Genomic DNA, 21,427 nt, shown 5'->3' on the forward strand with positions numbered 1-21,427 from the left:
TTGCTACAGTATATCTAACAAAACTCCAATTATTAATACAATTCAAGTGTCACGCTCGTAGGCTTGTTTACACAGCATGCGCTTTATATGTTGTTGCTATATTAGTAGAAGGTAGCCAGAGACAGCTCTTGTCCTTCTCAACCCATTAGTGGAGAAACACGTCATTGCTGTAAACATGTTTTTACCCATGCATGTTTCCAGCACAGCTCATTATTTCTGATGGATGGATCAAAAAAAAAAAAAAAAGACTCAGCCAGGCATAAAAAAACATGTCTGGAATAGGTAAGGATGGAAGACAGTTTGTAATGAGAAAAGTGCAGATGAAAACAATTCTGCCGACCCTTCGCTGCGGGATGAGGTCGACCAGCAGAAATTTTCAAACAGGTTGACTATGAAGCGTTTAAGTCACATTTGGGTCATCCAGAGACAAGTTCCATCTGTTTGAGTCTGTCTCTCCACACACTCGACCTTTACTCTGACAACAATTCTCCCGCTGTTTCCCTCAGCAAACATCTGCTCAGCCGAGATAGGTTTTGAAATATTAGGCGGCCAAGCCTCCCTGAGCGACCCACCACTCGCAGAATAAATTACATAGGATTTTTTCCCTCAGGAGCGATTGTGAAAGGAATCAACACCGCAGGAAAACACTTTATTTCCCAGTGTTATTTACACAGCCGTTGATTACCTGGCTTTTATTTGTTCTCTCTACATCGCGCCGACTGGGAACTCTCAAGGCAACTTGGAATGAATGAGCACGCGTTTGGAGTTACTGAGCACCCTGTGATTTTAACCATTAACTCTTATCGTGGTTCAAAAATATTCACATCATGCCTCAGTGTTAAATACCTTATCCGGAGAACCCACTGAAAGGATCACTGGATTTTTTTTTCCCACGAGTTCAACAAAGAAACTACTTTTTAGAGACATATCAGATAATTGGCGCTTTGGTGATTTGTGGAAGGGAATGCTGAGATTGTTTTAAATGTCAATCTGTAACCAGTGATGAGCATTCCGTCGGTTTGTTCCGATTTCACGGACAGAGGACGAGAATTATTTTTGACAGAAGTGGGTTTTCGTCCATCGCTGTAATCATCCCCAACAGGGTCAAGTACGGTCTGCCGGCAAAAATTTGTAAAAAATGAATTGGTAAAATCGTGAATAGTGACCTGTGAATTCATCCACAGGATTATTGTACGAATCTATATTTATACAATTTTTAATATGAACTACTGTATCAGATGAATCCTGTGTGTCGGTTCATCCTCTTAATCCTGCGCTCTAAAAACAAAACAAATGTAAAACCATTTCCCGTGAAGTTGCACTCAGCTAAGCCGCGACAGCAGCGGGAGGATCATCGCCAACTGCACAACACTTCAAATCTCATGCTTTCTTCTCACTGCCTTCTCCTGACTCGGAAAAATATCTCCTAAAATGCAAAAGATGAGTCTAAGTACGTTTCAACTATCAGTTAAGAATGATGCCTGGTTTTAGCATCTGCACAAGAACTGACAAAACAGAGCAGGGGCAAAAAGGATTCTATAAAAGTCATTAGACGGGGTTCAGCACTTAAATAACTCGGTCAATCTTTGTCATTCGTCTACGGAACGGCCGACCTGCAATTTTCACATCACTTTTGTTTGCTGTCATTGGGTGCCATTAGCGTTGGACTGAAAAGGGACGTGCGGTCACCGCAATCACGGCAGAGTCCACAAATTACTTTCCTTAGCTTTGGCGTACCTGGTTTGCCTCTGGTTTGTTGTTCCAAGAAGTCTCTAGTGGCTACAGAGGACACAACTTGAATAAGTTATTTTTTTGCACAACACAAGGCGCAAAAAATCAATGTCAGAACACAACGTATGGAGGAGGGAGAAGTCACTGTGGATTCTTCTTGCTTTCACTTTTTTTGCTTGCTTACCTCTGCTTCACACTTTCTTATAGTACAAAAGAAGAACCTCTACACCTTGCGCTTGTCTAAGGAAAGTCTAACTTTAATGAAGTCACATTTCAAACTTATAAGACCGTTTTGATCAAATTTAAGGGCTCAATAATTTATGTTTTGCTATTTTTTGATCATTTTTATACAGTATAAATTCATGTTTTAAAATCACGTTTACCAATACTAATGCACTTGTAAATTGAAGACATTTTACTTCTGGATTAAGTCTTCAAAATTACTTCTCCCACATAACTGATGGGCGAAAAGTTTCATTAGCTGGCTAAATTCATTAGCGTGACTTAATTGTTGCATTCGCAATTCACTTACATGACTTTGAGCTAACATTATTGACGTTTATTAGTTTTGCCAATCTTCGAACTGTATTAAACCCAACACACTAATTTTAACTCTTTAAATCCATCTAGTTCAATTTTGCAAAGATCATCTGTCATCTGACACCATTTTGGGCTCACGGTCTCAATCTACTTATTCCATCTTTTTTTCTATCTCTCTCTCTCTCTTTTATTGTGTGCGTATCCACTCAGCCTTCAAGGCTGAACATATTTTCAGAGAAACGTGAAATTGTCTTTGAGGTCTTATAGGTCAACTTCGCACTCAATTGTACACGAAGAGTCCACGTGGGTTTTTGCAGAAATGGTGGCGTTGTGTGCTTCATGAATGTGACAGAGTGCCACATTCGGTCTCAGCAGTCAAGGACCATTGTGCATTGAAACTTGGCCACACTGCACTCTTGGTGTTCATGGACGTCTCTGGGGGGGGGGGGGATCGCTGAAAACTAAATTCTACTAAATCAGCCTCAGTGTGGAGCCATGAAAGCGCGTGAACAACTAAAGCAATGTGAACAGATGGCGTTTAGGCAATGCCACCGCCGTTCCCAATTTTATGTTTCATAATTACTGTTTTGGAAAGGGTCGGTGCTGTCTGCGTTGTGCAGCTGTTAACATTTTGGACTACTGTGGTGTCACAGGCAACACAGTTATTTCTAGTTAAAGGTTAGGCAAGCGAGAGTTGAGGCATTTTTACAGATGTTCGGCGGTACTCAATTGCATTTTATAGGAATAAGCTCGCTAAAAGAGACCAAGTTGCTACTCTTAAAAATCACTTGCTAATGCTAGCCTTAAATCCTCTTATTAGTTGTGAACAAAATCACCAAACAGTCTCCGGTAGGAGTGAACAAACACAGATGAAACAATCTCCGTGTAATTGCGAAAAACAATGAAAAAGAATTAATCTAATTTAAATGGACAATGTAATGTAATACAATGCAATTTTCAAATCATGAAGGCTGAAATTCTATTATTACTCAAACACAATTACATTTGCATTGATTACAAAAAAAACCCCATTTCAAATCATTCAACCCCTAGTGCCTCATCATAACAACACGTAGGAGACACCAATGTTTTTCCTCTTCTACATTCAAATGTTCATTGAATATTCTGAGCTCCTGTTTTCATTCCAGAGAAGATTCTCCCATCCCTTATAAAGTCGAATTCATTTGCCCTTTATTTTACGCATTCTCGATCAAGGTTGTTACTGTAATGCCCTTCCGCAATCGCTCGTTATTTGTTTTGTTTTTTTATAACGTGTGATAACCGACATTGCTCCAGAAGCACTTAACCCGCTGCATGTATCTTCATAATGACATATCTTTAATTTCTTCTCGAGTGCTGAGTTGAGATAAAGCAAGCGCAGGTTCATTGATTTTCCACAGACATAAACATTCCCTGAGGTCTATTTCCACCTTGTTTGCCATCTTCCCACCGCAAATGTTGCATATTCTTTGTCTTAAATACCCTCGGGAAATTAGATAAATATTGTGCGCTTATATTTATAATTTCAATATATTAATATTCATTAATCAAATTAATATTTTAATTTATTGTTATTATTAATTATTAGCTAAATGCAAATGAATTGCTAATTTTATTTATTGTAGTTGGCCAATATAGCTCAAGTCTAAGAGTTCTTATTCCATTTAGGCTGAATTTTTAGTATTACTGGACTCTGTCAAAGGAACTGATGGATTTCAAGGAGTCGCTCAACCAAGATCTGACTGAGTCGAAAGGTCCAGTAAAATCGATATTTGTTCCTTTTCAGCAAAAACTCCGCGACTGCATGTCAATGTCAAAGTAAAAACACGATTGACTTGATTGAATATTTGACCCAAGATGGCTGAGGTTGAATGCAGGATCGTTCTGTGCGCATCAGCAGATTGCAGGCCTGATCTCCAATCAATTTTCGTCAAGCTTTAAGGAATTCATTTACATGAAAAATAACAACCATAGTCATTTTTAATGATGGTGGCCATTTTGAAAGTCTGCTCTCAAGTAACTTTCATCCAATGCTTATCATATCTTATACAATATCAAATATAATTATATATTTTACTTGTACTACAGAAGGACCTTTTTGGATAAATCCCACTCCGATTAATGAAGGCTTAAATGCCAAATTTAATTGCTTCTGGAGCAAGGCTGCTTTGTCCACCTGTTTGCATAAGCGACTGGTGAAGTGATGAGGCTTAATTGGAGAGTAAAATGGGGACTGATTATAAAAGCGGGCTGACAAAGAAAAGAAAGATGTGGTGAAGAGCTCGATGGGCTTGCTGATTTCATCAGAATGCAAAAACAGCTCCCGCATTGGAGTGGTCCTCTAAACAAGGCTGAGCCATTAGCGGCGTCCACTCCATCTTTCGCAAAACAACTGCCCGTGTTTGTAGCGCTTAGCGCTGACATTTGGCACACGTGAGTATGGCGACACGAACGAGCGATGTGGAAAAAATGGCCTGTAAACAACACTCCGGGGCTTGTTTTGTACACATAAGGGCCATAAACCTTTGTCTAGTGGTGAGTATTGAAACGAGGACAATGAATGCCTGATGTGTTTCAGTCAAGGAGCAATCTCGAAAACATTCTCGATTCAATCCTAGAATACAGTAGAGTCGGTACAGTGGAGCCTAAAAGGTAAATATAATCCATTCTAGCACACTAAAATCAAAGATATGTTGTTACTTTGGCTTGGATTGACTAAAAGGATCATGAGGGGAGGATGAACGTTTTCAGATATCAACACGGCTTCAGAAATTTTTTCCATTGGATTTGAACGTTTAGATTGCAGCTCTTGTACATATATCATTTTTATTTTCCTTTTGGTTGGATACAGATGACAAAATCAATCCCAAATGTTTTTTTAGACAAGGTTGCCAGCCAAAAATTTCCAGGACAAATGACACAAAAAGAGTGCGCGAGTGTTTGTGACTATTGTGTAGAGAACAGCGAAAGGACACGCCGCACACAATTCGGGAGAATGAGGCGTTATGTTGTCACTTTTTTTCCTTCTAACCATACAATGACAGAAGAGAAAAGGCTTTCTGAGTCGTGGTTGGTCTCCATGGTGATTCGTGAAGCTTTAACTCCTCCAGTCATGCACTCACTGTTGAGCAAAACCCGAAACAGCTTAGTTCATGTGCTGGTTAATCACTTTTGGGGGTCATTAAACTGTTAATGATGAAGAATTATCTTAATTGCCTCAACTAATTTCAAGCACTTATTTTGATGTTGTACATGCGTCTCGTGTGTGTAAGAGCCTTTTATTCGTACAACAGGAAGATTGGGGAAATTCAGCTTTCGGATAGCCGGTGGCTCTCGTTGCTTACTGTTTAAAAGCTTAGCATCGAGCTTGGACAACAAAAATAATGTTTCGAATGGACCAATATATTTCATTTTGACATCAAGAGACCACCTAATAAGCAGTCATCAGACTGTCATCAGCAAATACAGAGACGCGGGAGAGAAGAATCTCTGATTCTTGATTGATGACTGAGAATATTTGTCATTTTTCACATGTCCTGAATGTTGTTAGTCACCTAAATGTTGAACAGAGGCTGTGATGTACCGAAGTCAAATTCCTTGTTTGGCACGCTCAAACATGGCAAATAAAAAACTCTTGAATCTTGAAAACTGAAATGCATTCAAGTGGACGACGTCCTTGGATATGTGTTGGCTCAAGTGCTTTTGAAAGTTCAGAGGATTTAGAAAAAAATGAGGTAAACAAATTATTATATTTTTTTTTTCTGTCAGTAAAATGACACTACAAATATATACTTGCAACATTTTTAATGAATTACCTAATGAATGCTTTATGATGGAAATGGTTAATTTCCCTTCTTTCCCATTTTAAAAGTGGTTTTAAAATCTAAACAACTTTTAGCATTCCCCCTCAAACCAATCACTCAGTGCTGAAAGTGGCACTATGCCTTATTAACTAGGACACACACTCAGCAGGCGCAGGGTACTTCCATTGAAAAACGGCCACAGAAAAGTTTGAACACAGACGACAGATGGACGTATTAAGGATCATAAGTTTCCGACTAAGGACTACAAAACCAATCAAACCGTTTTAATTAGAGTCCCGGTAATGGAGCTCATGATCACAAAAAGTCTTTTTTCTGAGAAACATTTATAGCTCTTTAGCGGTTTGCATTCTCGTCAGTATTTCAATTCATATTTATTCATTTCCGATTGCGTTTGTTGTCATTTGGGTCGCCAGTGAGTTGGCGCCGATCCCAAATGACTTGAACTGGTCGCTAACCCAATCGCAGTACAATTAAAATATTGAAATGAGATGTACTTGCATCAACTTCCTGTAACATTGACACGACATTCTCTTCTATGGGGAAAAGTTAATAGATAATCAAATTCCAAAATGAAAATCCATTGCATGTTTTGCTCCCCCGAGATGTTGAGCCTAGGTAAATCGTTTCAATCTCCCACAACTATTAACCAAACAGTAATTTGGATGGCAGATTTAATGGAAATAAAGTGTGCACTGATTAAAAATAAAATGATAAGCCTGAGTGCACACATTTTGGGTCCTATTTTGGCAGACAGATGCACATGCATAAAAACGAGCATATCTTCATTTTTGTGTCATGGCAATTGGCACACATGCTATGTCAATGGCACCTCTCTCGCTCTCTTTGCTGAATTTAAAGTGGATGAGGGCAGGCGCTTACATTAAATGGCAAAAAAGGCAGCTGTATCCCCTCCCACAACGGCGCAAACATCCCCTTCTACCAGTTTTGGAAAATATTTGAAAAACCAAAACTCCACCCAAAGAAAATGGATATAGTGTATGTACATAAGTAGTAAATAAACACGTTACATTTAAAGTGACGTGATGGCTATATTTTCAGTTGAGCATCCCTTTCCAGTGGTCGACAATATTTCCTAATAGGACTATTTTATGGTCTCTTTATGAAGCAATAAATGGTGCGTGAAGTTCCAGCACATTGTGTTTAAAAGTCCATCACGTTCTGTTTTTTTTCCCCCACAGCCGAACAGAGTAACATGACATTGTGACAAGCTGATGTATTATTTCATTGTTGGCAGCCAACACTAGCACCATGACACATTATCACTCTCTTACTCATTAGAGAAGCAATCTGCCGATCCAGGCGTGGGAATTAAAAAAATAAAATAAAATAGCTGTCGCGGCCTGTTGCTGTTTTCATGAATCTGGCTAATACAGCAAACTCTAACCGACCCAAATTTTATGTTCTCCTGAATCACTCGGTTTGTGATTGGGTTTGCGCATTCCTAAACGGTGGGCATCGAGCGGAAGAAAACAAATGGCTGAGAGCGAGGCATAAATCACACTTTTTTCCAGACATGCGGCGTTGTAAACATCTTGGCGCGGCAATTGGAATTCATTTGTGGTTACGATTCCTACGTGAGGGAGATTTCACGTCTCTCTGGTGAGCGTTTGATCCCTCTTTTCACACTCCAGACATTTGAATCACCCCCAAAATAGATTAGATACACGCTGAAGTGAATTCCACAGACGCAGTTTATCACGCGTCAAAAAATTGGCACTTTGAAGCCTTTTATGGTGCCAGATGACAAATGAAATGGATTATGTCTCCGCTTATAAAATAAGTGGCCCATCTTCACCTCAGCTGTTTATCAAAATGTAAAGTAATCCCACTCTAGTCACTACATTGACACCAAACTTTTTTTAAACCTCGTACAGCCTTCAACTGTCTAAAATTTAATTAAAGTGCGAAAACACCAGCATTTTAATTGATTATTCACTCATTCATCTCCTGTTTGTCCCACCGAGGGTTCCCCGAGGGTGAGCTTTTGCTTTCAGACTCCTAATGAATTGATTATAAATGTTCGCCATACTTATTTATTAAAAGAAAATGTCATTCCTTATTTATTGAAACTGAACACAAATATGGAACACGGTTGTCTTGTCATATTAAATAATCCATAAATACAGTTCTTGCTTGCATCAATTCATTGAAATATTGGATGAAAAGGCCAGTTGAGTGCTAAACATGAAACATCCTGATACGACCTGAATTTTATGGATTTAATTTTCTCTTCCTACCGCAGTCGGTACAGCAGATATAAAAAACCTTTTGGTAAACAAATAAAACAGCAGCGAGGATCCATTAGGTTTATTATGAAACCAGCGTTTCCATAAAAGCCTGAGTGTCAATGAACGTGATTTTAAATATTACGAGATGGACAACTTCTAAATGCGCTGAATTGGAACAAACACTTTTCTCCTGATAGGAAAATGCGCCGTCTGCGGGCGTACATTGCCAAGTCTCGCTGCTCAAAAAACAAAGCAATTTCAAATCAACACAAACAGTCACGCAAGCTGTTCTCGCTCCCTGCGTACTGCTCCGGTATCTTGAGTCATGACGTTCAAAAGCGGCGCATGAAATATGAGCTTATCTTTGCGTATATTCTTCAAATGTTTTTTTTTTTTTAAATTGATACGTTCCGTTATGGACGCTTTACTCTGCACGGAACTCTGAGACGGTTATCAATTCGGAACACAATTTCTAATTTTGAAGTGCTGAGAAGAGGCATTCAGAACTTTTTGATGGTCAGTAAAGATCTGAACTTGAAGCAGAGCTCAGTGTTGACCACACACGACCACTTGTGACGACTCATTGTAAAGGTCACGGAAATTTGATGAATCGCTAGCACTAAGGTTTACATGATAGTCATTTAGCTTCGACCTTACATCATCCATTTAAAATACTGCTCGAAAATGTATTTACACCGAAATAAAATTGGGGTCCATGACCAAACGGAGAAAGTGATGTGGAATCAAAAAATCCCGAAGGTGGCAAGGCTCAAGTAAGTAAAGCCGTTGACCCTATCACCCTATCCAGGTGTCCTTGAGGAAGACACTGAATATCAAATCTGTTCTTCTTTCTCCGATCTTGCCCGTTAGCTTACCGCTACTGTATGACGACCTGTCAGTATCGTCCATCACGTACGTTTGGTTATCAGCAGGTTTTCTACAGTATTCCTCGTACCCAGACAAACCCTTTTGCCGCCTGCATTTAGAGATAAGGCCCAAGCCGCTAAAAATACGCTAGAAAACAGAGCACGTGGTGTCATTCAAGGTCCTTCTTTGTGTCCTGACGCCAACCCCTTTCGATAGGAAACTTTGCCAGCAGGTATTAAAGGCTTTTACTTCCTCGCAGGCCTTCATTCTACAATGCCTGACATGTCTTTATCAAAGGTCCTCCTCTCATCTGTATGCTCACTTTGTCTTCTGATTATAACCTGAGTTCAGTTGGGTTTTAAAAAATGTTCCTCCTTGTCAGGGTGAAACCTCATCCAAGGAGGGAGTCTTGTTCTTCTGAGCCAATTTCAGATTCCTTATTCACTAGGCCACTCGTGTACATAGATTGGCAAGATTTTGGCTTGGATACAGTTAGTTGAGTGACAGGATGAGAAAAATAAAAGAACAAAGAAAATGACTTTTCTTCACAGTCACACAAAGTATAGTAGTTGAACTTGACAGCAGCATTCAGCTTTCAGAGGACTCAAAGACAGGAAACATAAATCCAGGAAAATAGGTTTTAACCTCCCTTTTATCAAGCTGATCACCAAAACGTCAAACACAAAGAACCTTGAGTCAAGTTTTGTTTTCGCCCTGTTTTACTACCATTAAGGATTTTCCTCTGTTACTAAGCCAGCCTCTAAAACCTTGCCCACAAAGGAACTCAGGAACACGGTGATTTTTTTCTCACTGTCAAACTGACATTTCACCGCCATTAAGGATTGAGCTGAATTTCCTTAACCTTCTCGACGGAGTCTCTTCCGAAGAAGGTCTTGACCTCCCCGTTACTAAGTTAACAGCCGACACCTGGCCCACGGATGAACTAAAACCTTTCATGTTGGGATCCAAATTCAGCACCTTTAACCTTCCTGAGTTCCTCATTGGAACTCGGTCTCGCCTTGATCCCTCACAAATTCTTGAATGAGACATGCTGACCAACATGCGAAGAAGCAAATCTCATCTGACACAAAGAAAACAAATGATATGAGGCTTGGAGGTTTCATTGAGTTTGTCCAACCAGAGATCTTACTGTGCAATTACACTTTGGTCATTTAGGCCACTTAGTGATCCTGTAATCCTTTACAATAATTCCATTTTTGGGTGTGTAATGAAATAAAACTGGCACTGTGTTACATTACATTGCTATTATTAGAAAGAAGCATCCTGGCGATTTGGCTGCAAGAGCATCTTGGCCCAATAAAGACGGGAATATTTCCAATCTCTTACTAGCGGAACTCATTTTGACCTCCGGGTTCAACGAGGCAACGAAATCATCCAATTATTCATGCCACTGTGTAGCCACACAACCTCTGAGGAAAAAGAAACTAAGATTCTGCTAGCAGAAAAAAAATGAACTCTCCTTTCATGGCATTCAAAGAAATCGTTTTCTTTTTCTAGTCATTGTTTGGAATTGTTACTAAAAAGTCGATAAATCCCTTTCGCACAAAAACTAAATTGCTGCAGTGATGCTGTTCAGTGTTTTGCTTTTTGTGCTTTTCAATAATACTTGTAATATTTTAAGGGAGGAAACAGCAATTAAAAGCTTATTAGGTTTTGAAAGATTCCACTTCCCTTTTACCAATCTAAAGTCCCCGTCGAGCACCCCGTCGTTGTTTGTTTAGCAATATCCGAAACAGCTCGGGCTTTTTCCAACCCTTGGGAGCCAAGCGACATTTCGGAACAATGGATGTCGCTCTGCCTTTCTCATCTTCCCTCTCCCATTTTCTTTTGGACTAAGGAGGTCCAATAAACATCTGACCCCTCCCTCTTTCTAACGCTGGCCTCTGGGCCCGGTCCACTTAGTCTAATAGAGACGTGGAGGCGAACGCACAGAGGGAGGCCATCCTAAAAGTCTCTCAGAAGAAAGCGGATTATATATAGCCACTGATTAAGGCAGCGATGGGAACATGACCTACATGCATGGCAACATCTTTTTTTTTTTTTTTTCCTCACTTTGCCACTACAGAACAAACCTCACGTCCAGGTCCGGGACTCTCCAACTGGGAGGCTCACTCTAATTATACCAACCGAGTCAGATTTCACTGCACACCTCATTAATATTTTCTCATTATTGGGTTAATCATGTGGTATGGAAGACTCGGTCGAACATTCACCCTCACTGTCATGTAGGTATTGTCCGGATCATGTATCAAATTAGTAGATTACACTTGAAATGGATCACTGCCTTCCGCATTGAGCAAATGCCCCTAAAATTAGCTGGTGAAGAAGGAGGACTCGTGAGGAAGAAGATTTGTCTTTTAGAAGACATGCCACTGATCCCAGCAAGCAGGTTATCCGGGCGGCAGAAAGCCGCAGGATGCAAGACCTTTTATCAGCTACCTGAATTTGATTTAACACCCTGGACAAACCTTGCGTCAAGCTACCCTCCGTGGGCCCATTTCTGCCCCAGAACCGGCCCATTATCCAAGGCACGGGGAAGATGCCCATAAAAGCAAACAAGACCAGATTTAGTACGAGCAAATAAGTATGAGAGACTTCAGCACATCTTTTTCGATGACAGCAGTGATGGCGAAGAGGGAAAAACTGCGATGATCATCATAGAAAAATAAATGACCTTGTAATAGAAGCACCTGTGGCTAAAGACAAACTGTGTTTTTGCTTTCTGGACCTGGATTCTCCATCTCTGAACTAGAAATGGATAGAAAAGGGTCTTGTTGAAATAATGATCAAGAAATTCTATCTACACGTTCACCCAACAAATTATTTTTTGAGTGTACTGTACGGACATACTGCCAAAAAACAAGAACGAAATAAAATATGTGTTATGGAAAGGAAAGTATATGGTGTTTCTGAACTGTAATACATCATCAGGGAGAAAGGGTTTCGTGAGGAATTATCAGATTCTTCTCCATCTGCCTGTCACGAGCTCTCCAACTTTATCACAATATTTTACATGGCCTGTCCAAATTACGTTTTGCTATGGTCATGTGATGTAGACCAGGACTTTCAAACAAGTTTCAGTGTGACCTGACAAAGTAAAATGTGAAGCAGTCAGCCGAAGCAAACAGTCGCTCAACAGAGCCTGAGCTCTGAGGGGTTTTTTTCCCAGAGTTTTTCTTGCCTCTGTCGCCAAGTGCTTGCTCATGTGGGGGTTACATTTTTCGGTCGACAGTCAACCTGTCACTCAAGGATTTGGAATGCGTGAGGAAGTAACAAAATAAAACAACCTGGAACCTCAGAACTGAAAAGCAGACATGCTAACCGAGGTAGACTTTTACAACTCATTGCTTGATAGAACATTCTGTGTTGTAGTCATAAATATTCGAAATATATACTGTATTGACAGATGGTCTTATTTGTGAACTTATCCCCCCATGAGCATATGCGCATGATTGGAGGATTTGCTGTTAATTCCAAGCATCAGCCATGAATAATTTTTACTTACACCTACTGCTGTTTTTCTTTGAACAGCTTGGCATTGGGAGATAGTTTTGAAAAACAAAAAAGACAACAGTACAAAGTTAGCAGAGAAAAGAAGACAAAGACATTTTAGTAATTACGATCAAAGGCGGGTGGAGAGAAGTGGTCTGCCAGAAACGGAATACTCCGAAGGTATTGCTATTATCGGTTAATGTGGGGGCTGCGCTGGCACTACGTTTAGCTAAAGATGAAACAACATTAGTCTAAATAGAGTCTTGCCTTCAGGCTAAAAAAAAAAAAAACTGATTGTGAGAATTCCTTGTTATTGTCTGTCTGTATGACTTAGCCTTGAACATGCATCCAGTGGGATTGGACGGGAATGCGGCTGTGTTTTTTTTTTTTTTCCAGAGCATTTGGATAGACTATTGTTGCTTGGACATTATGCCATCTCGCTCAAAAACATTGCTTGTGGATCTCAATGGTGCATAATGCTTTCACCTTGGTATTTCTCTTTCTCTGTCTCCCTCTCTATGTCTTTTTTTTTCATGTATGATATCAAAGACTATGGAAAGGGCCTTGACGATGTACAAATACTGGGAACAAAGAAATTCATGCAGCCTTCAACTAACCAAGTCCATCTTTAGGTTCTGCAAATAGTTTTGCTCTTAATAGATTTTCCTTGAATTTTTGAAAGCAGCATTAACTTGCCTTATTTTCCACAAACGTACTTATGTAGCGCTTTCTAAGTGTTTCACAAAACAATCTGAAAACAGATGTTTTTGTCTTGGGAAAATAAAATGTCCCATGTCAAAACACATGCAAACATACAACCATATAAGCCGCTATAAATATATCGACCTGGAAAAAAAACCATTGTCCAGAATCAAGCGCCACTACGGTAATTCTTCCCAACATACGTCGAGCAGTTCAGTTCTGCTGATCATTAGTGACATTTTATTTGATCCAGAAAAGACAAGCACGGACAATGCGGAGAGTTCCAAGTCTGTAAAAAGTTACAAGGGCACATCATACCGTTTATTACAGACCAAATGAGGTTCAACGTGACAGCTGGAGTGGCGGGCTAGTAACAATTTGGACCTCCACCTATTTTGATTTTATAGCTTTGGAACAGTCAAGCTAGAGATGTTAAATAATGCAGTATAAGGAGGGGGGGGGGGGGCGAGGACAGACGGCACACTCTAGTAAACAACAGCAACTTTGTTTTGTGTTCACCTGAACCACTCAAAACAATACAATCTAACCGAACAGTACAATCTATCCATCCATTTTCTACACAGCAAGAATCCCGTTAGAAACATGAGATCAATACCCCAAAAACGAATTGAAAGGACACACTTCATTCCGTACCGCGTCACAAGTTAACGAGGTTCATTATCAAAGTTGATGGCAAAAATTGCTTTTAAGATAATCTTGTATTGACTCAGATGAAAAGAAAGTCGGGGCTATCATTCTTTTCACTTTGCCACAAAACTTTAGCAGCACGTTCTACTTTGCCCCGTGGGTCACGGCTGCAGAGCTCTGCAAGCTTGTGAAATATTAAGCGTGTTGAATCATAATAAATGTGACAGAAGGAGCCTCCTGGGACTCTTTGCCTTTGGGCTCCAAACACAATGCTGGGTGGACTTTATGATGCCTTTAAATCAATTCCTCACAAAGCAGTAGTTGTTTTGTGATACTCAACACCTCAGCCGTAAATATGGTCTTTGTGGGAGGCCACCGGTCGGGAGGGACCACAATAGATAAACAACCACTCTTATTTCAGAAGTGCGTAAGACTGTGTATCGACTGTTTTTTGTGATGCTTTATGAAAATGTTTTCAATTTAAGGTGCACAATTGGAAGATCACCCTTTGATTCTTAATTATAGATATGGACAAATTTAATTGTAAAAGAGGTTGTGTTTTCTTTTCCATATTTTTTAATAATATTCATGATTTGGAAATTTTACTGCTAAGAGCTTCAGTAAAATGCAACATCCAATTCTCCAAATATTTCCCAAGATGTGAAAGTGCCTGGAGAATGGCCAATGGTGGCCATATACCTCCCCCTTGGCTATACGCGATATGCAGCATGTGGAGTATGTGATGCGAGTGACTTACCCCAGCGTCGTCATGGTTACGATGGTGTACCAGAAGGATGCCGGAATGCTGGTAAACTTGCTGGAGCTGGAGCCCTTCTCGGCGTAGAACATGACGGTGGCGAAGATGATGATGGCCATAGTAAGCGAAAAGAGCAGGAAGCCCAACTCCGAGGCACAGCTCTTGAGCGTGTAGCCCAGGATGCGCAGGCCCTGCGAGTGGCGCGAGAACTTGAAGATGCGAAAGACGCGGAAGACCCGCAGCGTGACAAAGGCGCCGCTGACGTCCTCGTTGTCAGTCATCACCAAGCCGATGTAGTACGGCAGGATGGCTACCACGTCGATGATGCTCATCACGGAGCGCATGAAGCGGTAGCGGCTCGGGGCGGCGAACAAGCGCAGCAGGTACTCCACCGTGAAGATCATAACGCAGGCCGTGTCCATGCAGAAAAACGCTACCGTGTAGCGTTCGCCGCACGGCATGTCCTTCTGAGTGGCGGTGGAGCCGCACGGCACCGTCTCCACCACGTTGGTGATGACGGAGATGGCGATGAAGAAGCCGGTGACGTAGTAAAAGACCAGCGCCATGGTGGAAGTATGAGGGTTCTCAAACGCCCGCCACATGGTCTCTCTGAAGTTCATATGGGGCAGCTTGACGTCCTTGTTCTCCTCCTGGTCGTCTTGAAGGCGCTCCAGGTTCTCTCGCTTCCGATCTTTGTACTCTTCGTAGCAGCAGTCGCCGATGATTTCCGGAATGATGCCGAAGAAGGTGAGCTCCTCGTCGTAAGCCGAGATGCACTCGTGCCGCGGGTAGTGCAGCTTCCCGGTACGGTAGAAATTTAGGATGCTCCGGAAGGCGTCGGGGTCTCGGTCAAAGAAGTACTCTTTGGTTTCCTCATTGTAGAAGAAGTCCTTCTCCGAGCTGCCGAGCAGAGTATCTGGGTACCTATCCAGTGTGGTCCTCCAGGTTTGGAATCGACGGCCACTGACATTGAGGACAATGAGCTCGTCCTGCCGGCGGCGGTGGTCTCGCGGCGCCACCGGCATGGGGCAACTGGCGACGGGCATCCATCCGATGGCGGCCGCCCGGGCGAAAGGAAGCCAAGCGGCCACTCCCGCAGCCATGGTGAGTCTTGGAAGAAGTCGTCCTCTCCTTCAGGCTCCCTTGAATTCAGCTGGCATCTTCAGGATGGGGGGGTGGGTACCAAAAAACATTAGCAGCTACACAGTAGAGTGAACCTTATTGTGAATATTGAAAAAACAAAAGTAATTGACACACCCCTATATGTCTATAGTTGTACCCTAGAGCGGTAATGTCACTTCAACATAGTTCTTCAGCACTTTAGTAAGGCTTTTGTTGCCATCTTGTGGCTATCTAGTGTATTACCCAGGGTGGAGAAAAGCATCCAATTATCTGCAATTTGATTTACCCACATGACTATGGGATTGTCAATTTTCAGAAGAGCTTCCTTTCTTTTCCCTGGATTGTCTATCACTTGTCTTCCTTCAGGTTGCAGATGAGCTCCGAGCCATTTTCTAACTGACTTATGTCAAGAGAAGCGGGGTTCATGCTGGACTGGTCATCAGCTGAATGCAATTAGGCATCTCCAAGACAAGAACGATTGACATTCACAAGTATGGAGCCAAACTACCCGCAAAGAGAGAGAGAAAACCAGAACCTCTTTACTGTAAGGCATGACGTTCTGTGGATGGATGGATGAACTCAAAGTCCCATTTGCAAGCACAAGGGTGAACATGCAAACTCCTCACAGGAAGGACTGAGATTTTTCTTTTTTGGGGGGGGAAATCATCTCTGCTTTTGAACAGAAAGAATTCAGCTGAGGTTCGCAACCTGTTGAAGTCTGATGGAAATGGATACGGGAATTTTTGGAAGGGTAAATCCTTAAATTTGCTCATCTTTGTGGGGAAAAAAGTAAACGATAGCAAATTTGCTTCAATTGCTTAGTTGCAAATATTTAAAGTTTTCCATCGCCTGACCCGCGTTCAGAGCAACACCTTTTCGGATATAGAAGAAGCAATTATCTTACCGTCTAAAAGTGGATGGGAGTCAAATCCAAGAGAGAAGAGCCCAGACGGCGGTCCATCTAGCGGGAAGAAGCGGCAGGCTGCACCTCTCCTCCTCTGCCGGCAGATCGACAGCCTCCTGCGCTGAGGAGCAAAGCGCATGCAGGCAGGCAGGCAGCTGGCTGGCTGGCTGGCTGGCTGGCTGGCTGGATGGATGGATGGATGGATGGATGGATGGATGGATGGATGGATGGATGGATGGATGGATGGATGGATGGATGGATGGATGGATGGATGGATGGATGGATGGATGGATGGATGGAGGGAGGGAGGGAGAGAGAAAGAGAAAGAGAAAAAGAAAGAGAGATACTACCACAGTCTGTCTGGTGGGGAGGGCAGGACGTGGTCTGTCTACATTCTGACTTTTTTTTTTTTTTTTTTTTTACATGATATTTTTTTCATCAATGAGTGCTATAAAAGATCACGCTGCGCTTTTGTGAAGGCTGCCTGCCCAAAGTGAAAGTGTGTGCACGTCTCTCTGTGCCTGATAGTGTCATCAGCAGCTCTCCTCCTCCTCCTCCTCCTCCTCCTCCTCCTCCTCCTCCTCCTCCTCCTCCTCCTCCTCCTCCTCACGACACAGTCCTCCTCCTCCTCCTCACGACACAGTCCCGTGTGACATAAATTACACTGTCACTTTCGATACATTCAACAAGTCACTACAACAGAAGCGTTTTATACTGATACTACTTCACTATGAGACGTTTTTAAACAAAGGCGGGTCGCTCTTAGTTAAAGTACATTTTCTTTCATTTGAAACATTTCTACTTTTCTTGATAATGAGGAAAAGGTAGGCAACATTATCACAGTTGTTCAGATGCTTGTAAAGAAAAAGAAAAAGTAAATTATTGGATATGTAATTATAAATTTTAAAAAATACATGAAAATTATGTATTATTCAACTCAACTTTTTTACATACATTTTCTACAAATGATCTGTTCTGTTTGTTATTAAAAAAAAAATCAATGTGTAAACAGTATATGTGTTGCCGCCTCGTCATGTTTTTTTTCTTAATCACAACATCGATGCTAGTTTCATGAACCCGTATATGGACTTTTGTGTTCTGTGTTAGCATTAAGTTACCCAATTTGGATGGTGTACTCTAGTTAGGACCCTCATGTATGTACATACATTACAAAAAATGTTTTTCTTGAATAACGAATCTAAGCAAAGCAGTCCATCTAGGTCCCTGATCCACCAAGAATCCCTTCTAATTTGCTTTTAAAAGTTCGGGCAAATTCAAGAATGGAATGCTAGCCTCCTTCATCCGACCACCAGCCATCTAAGGATGCTTCTGTGAAGCTTTCATCCTCAAGTTAAAAGTAGGCATTGCCTGAAGTCTCTGACTTCAATCCCGGGCAGGCAGTAGCGGGCGAGCCAGGGACCTCAGGGGAATGCTCTTGAAGGATAAGGCCTGCCTTTGAATGGATGGCCTTGTGTGTGTTCCAGGAGAGAAAGCAAATAAAAGTGAGAGAGCCAGTGTCATAAGACAGAAGGGCCATTGATGCTCAGTGCATTGAGACGTTCAAATCAGCTTCTGGCGCATCATAGTAGACGTCAGGGAATTGAGACCTGTGCTTGTGAGGATTGAGCCCAGTCTATAATATTATACCTGAACTGATTGGCTTTGTCTTCTTCTTCTACTCCTTTTTATTCACAATTTGAAAGTTGTCCCTACACGGAGTTGTGAGTTGCTATCAGGCCGTCTCGTATCTGGCGCTGTCGCTGATGAAAAGCTGAATGTTAATAAGAGAAGAAAATGCAGCCACCCTGCGAGATCACGCAATCTGACACGGTGCTCAGCTGCGCCAATTTGCCAATGCGGGTTCTTCTAACTGAAAGATTTTAGACCTTCAGATTGCTTTGGAACGGGGAGGGATTTTCTCTGTGATTTTGAAGGGCTTGCGTACGGCTCCGGAGGAGGCACTAGGCATGGAAAACAAAGTCTTCAAAGCCTTTCCGCGGAGCTTCTTCTGCAATTTGCAATCATTGCTTTTCTTCAGCGCATGAATAGCTCCAAAGATGATGAATGCCGTGCCAGATGAAGCCCAACACGGATGACTGGTTAATCAGATATGCTATTGGCATCGGGGGAGTGGTAAAGTCAAAACAAATCGAATACAATGAATCCTGGCCCTGACACGAGAGGTGAACAAAATAAGCTTTTCACCAAAAGCGGCTCTGTTGCTAAATTTATATCGCGTTCAAACAAAATCAATCTGATAACAATGCATCAGCAAACGCCGCGGCACGCAGCGTGGTTTGGTTGGGCGCCAGTGAAAAGATCAGCAAGAAAAGTCCACATCATCAGCAGGATATGTTTTTAAATTGGTGCCATCTGTCTCCAGACTTGTCATTTGGCTTCACCTGCAAGTCAATAACTTGGGAGGGCACCAAAACAAAAAAACACACCTCAAAATGAAGATTGTCTTGTATAATTATTCACGCAATCCAAACTGTTACAGACTTCATGAAAGAAGACAAACTTTTAAGTGGTTCACTTTCCTAAAATGAAGAGTGTATTCTGTATTGTGAAAGAGTCACTGAAGTTGTTTTAATTTAAAAAAGGCAATAATTTTAAAAATGTACATAGCAATATTTTGTTGTTATGATTGTGTAAAATAAATATAATAGATAAATTAAATAAAAAAATAACGTATAATATAATATTATTATAATATTAGATATTCTCTGCAGTTTTGCAAGAAATTTATTAACTTGGAGGAATTAACGATTTTGAAGACCAAGAACCTTCCTGATGTGTTGATTTCCTTGATTCAGTTCAAATGTTCATAGGTCAATCTGAACTACCGCATGACTAAATAAATATAAATGCATGTAAAATCAAAAGCTCGAAAGAACCCAAACAAGCCCGGCGTAAGATTTCAGTTTTTAAATATCAATAAACCCAGAAAAATCTGGAAGGTTAAATGAAGCTTCTGTCACTTCTAACAAAAATTAAAAAAAATTATATTGAAAAGTCAACCCACACAAACTATGAATAACAAAAGCCTGCTTACAATTCATCTTGCAACATCTCACATGGAATAATTTTAGGGAAAAACTAAGACCCCTTGCTGTGTGATCCACGATGACTGCGCATGATCTAGTATCCCGTGGTCTTGCCGCCAGGCCGTACAGGCCTTGTGAATATTCATCACTAGCGAGAGCGCTGGCTGCTGTAAATATTGAGTGCCGCTTTATTGGCTAAGACGACCGAGCCGACAGGTTCGATCACGCGGCCTCTTCGTCAACCAAACGCCATTTGCCATTTTTGTCTGAAAGTGACGACAATGGATGAAGCGCCCTCGCTCGCATACAGTAGCTCTGACTGAGCCTGTACAGATTCTCAGCTATCCAGGTCATTCTAATCCGCACAACTGGGCTACGTGTGACTGTGAAGAATAAATATCTCATTTAAAACGACTTAATCCTTTTTTTCATGTGTATTCCACCTATTCTCCATACGGCTTTATCCTCACTAGGGTCACGAACGTGCCGGAGCCTATCAAAGGTGTCTTTATCCATCGGGAAAGGTTAGCGAGTGTTTGAGCACGAACCCGAATGTTGATTTTTCATCAAGCTTCATTCAAGGTCGCAAACTGTCGCAAAGGTGTGTGCCAGATGTTGGACATTTTTTAACAGTTGAAAACAGCTTTTCTTTTCTGCACTGCAAAAAAAAAAGGTTTGTTATCATTGAAAATGTTGATGAACAACAATTTGCAAACAGCTGTGACCTTGAATGAATCCTTTCATCGCTTTTATAAATCCGACAACAAAAAATAAAAATATCTCTAAACCTAATCTGCTAGAAAAAAAAGTAAAGACATTTTCTTTTAAACAGCATCAAAAATACCTTTAGGGACACATAAAGCCATCTCAGATTACAATTTGCTGTTGATTGATGTTGGTATGTGTGCAAAAAAAAAAAAAACGAGTCGAGGGGTGAACCTCAGTTTATCCGCTTAACAAACACTTTGGGGAACAGATCCAAGAGCCTTCAAAAAGTCCCTGACTGACTTTACCCTACTTCTACTAAATCACTTCAGCATAGCTCAAAGATGGATTTAAAAAAATATATCATCATCTGAAATCATCGAACAACCTATCGATTGAGAAAGAGTAAACCGATTAGATAAAAGCCGGAGGGATTTCCAATGTGACTCGTGAAACACAAAGAGGCGGTGTTAAGTGCTCCCTATTAACAGGTTTGCTACCTTGCACCGCCCCAACCCCCCCCCCCCCCCCCCCCCCCCCCCCCAGACAGCTTAAGAGTCTCTGGCTTGCTGTTTTTTTGTTTGCCCTGCAATTGACTGTCAATCAGTTGCGCGTGTGACCCGCTTCTCTCGGCCAATGTCAAGCGGGACAGCGAATGAGAAAAAGCGATATGGAAAAATGTGCCCTGTGATTGACAAGAAGATCCAGTGCGTGTCCCGCTTCTCTCGTCAAAAGCCGACTGCGACGGGCTGCGGCTCACCCGTGACCGTAATGAGAACAAATATTATATTAAAATGAATTCAAGGATGTGCCTTGTG

General features: G+C 41.4%; 1 protein-coding gene across 2 annotated transcripts in view; it reads right to left on the bottom strand.

The window, feature by feature from the left end:
- The window catches only part of LOC147048813 (A-type voltage-gated potassium channel KCND3-like), a 33,087-nt gene extending 17,153 nt beyond the window's left edge, over positions 1-15,934 (bottom strand). For both annotated transcript variants that reach the window (XM_085924032.1, XM_085924031.1), the window contains exon 1: positions 14,832-15,934. In XM_085924032.1, coding sequence (XP_085780158.1) covers positions 14,832-15,934 — 1,103 coding nt within the window. The remainder of the gene's footprint in view (positions 1-14,831) is intronic.
- Positions 15,935-21,427: the final 5,493 nt, after the last annotated feature.

Source organism: Syngnathus leptorhynchus, chromosome 11, assembly GCF_054491065.1.
Source record: "Syngnathus leptorhynchus isolate UIUO chromosome 11, UIUO_Slep, whole genome shotgun sequence".
Classification (NCBI taxonomy): domain Eukaryota; kingdom Metazoa; phylum Chordata; class Actinopteri; order Syngnathiformes; family Syngnathidae; genus Syngnathus; species Syngnathus leptorhynchus.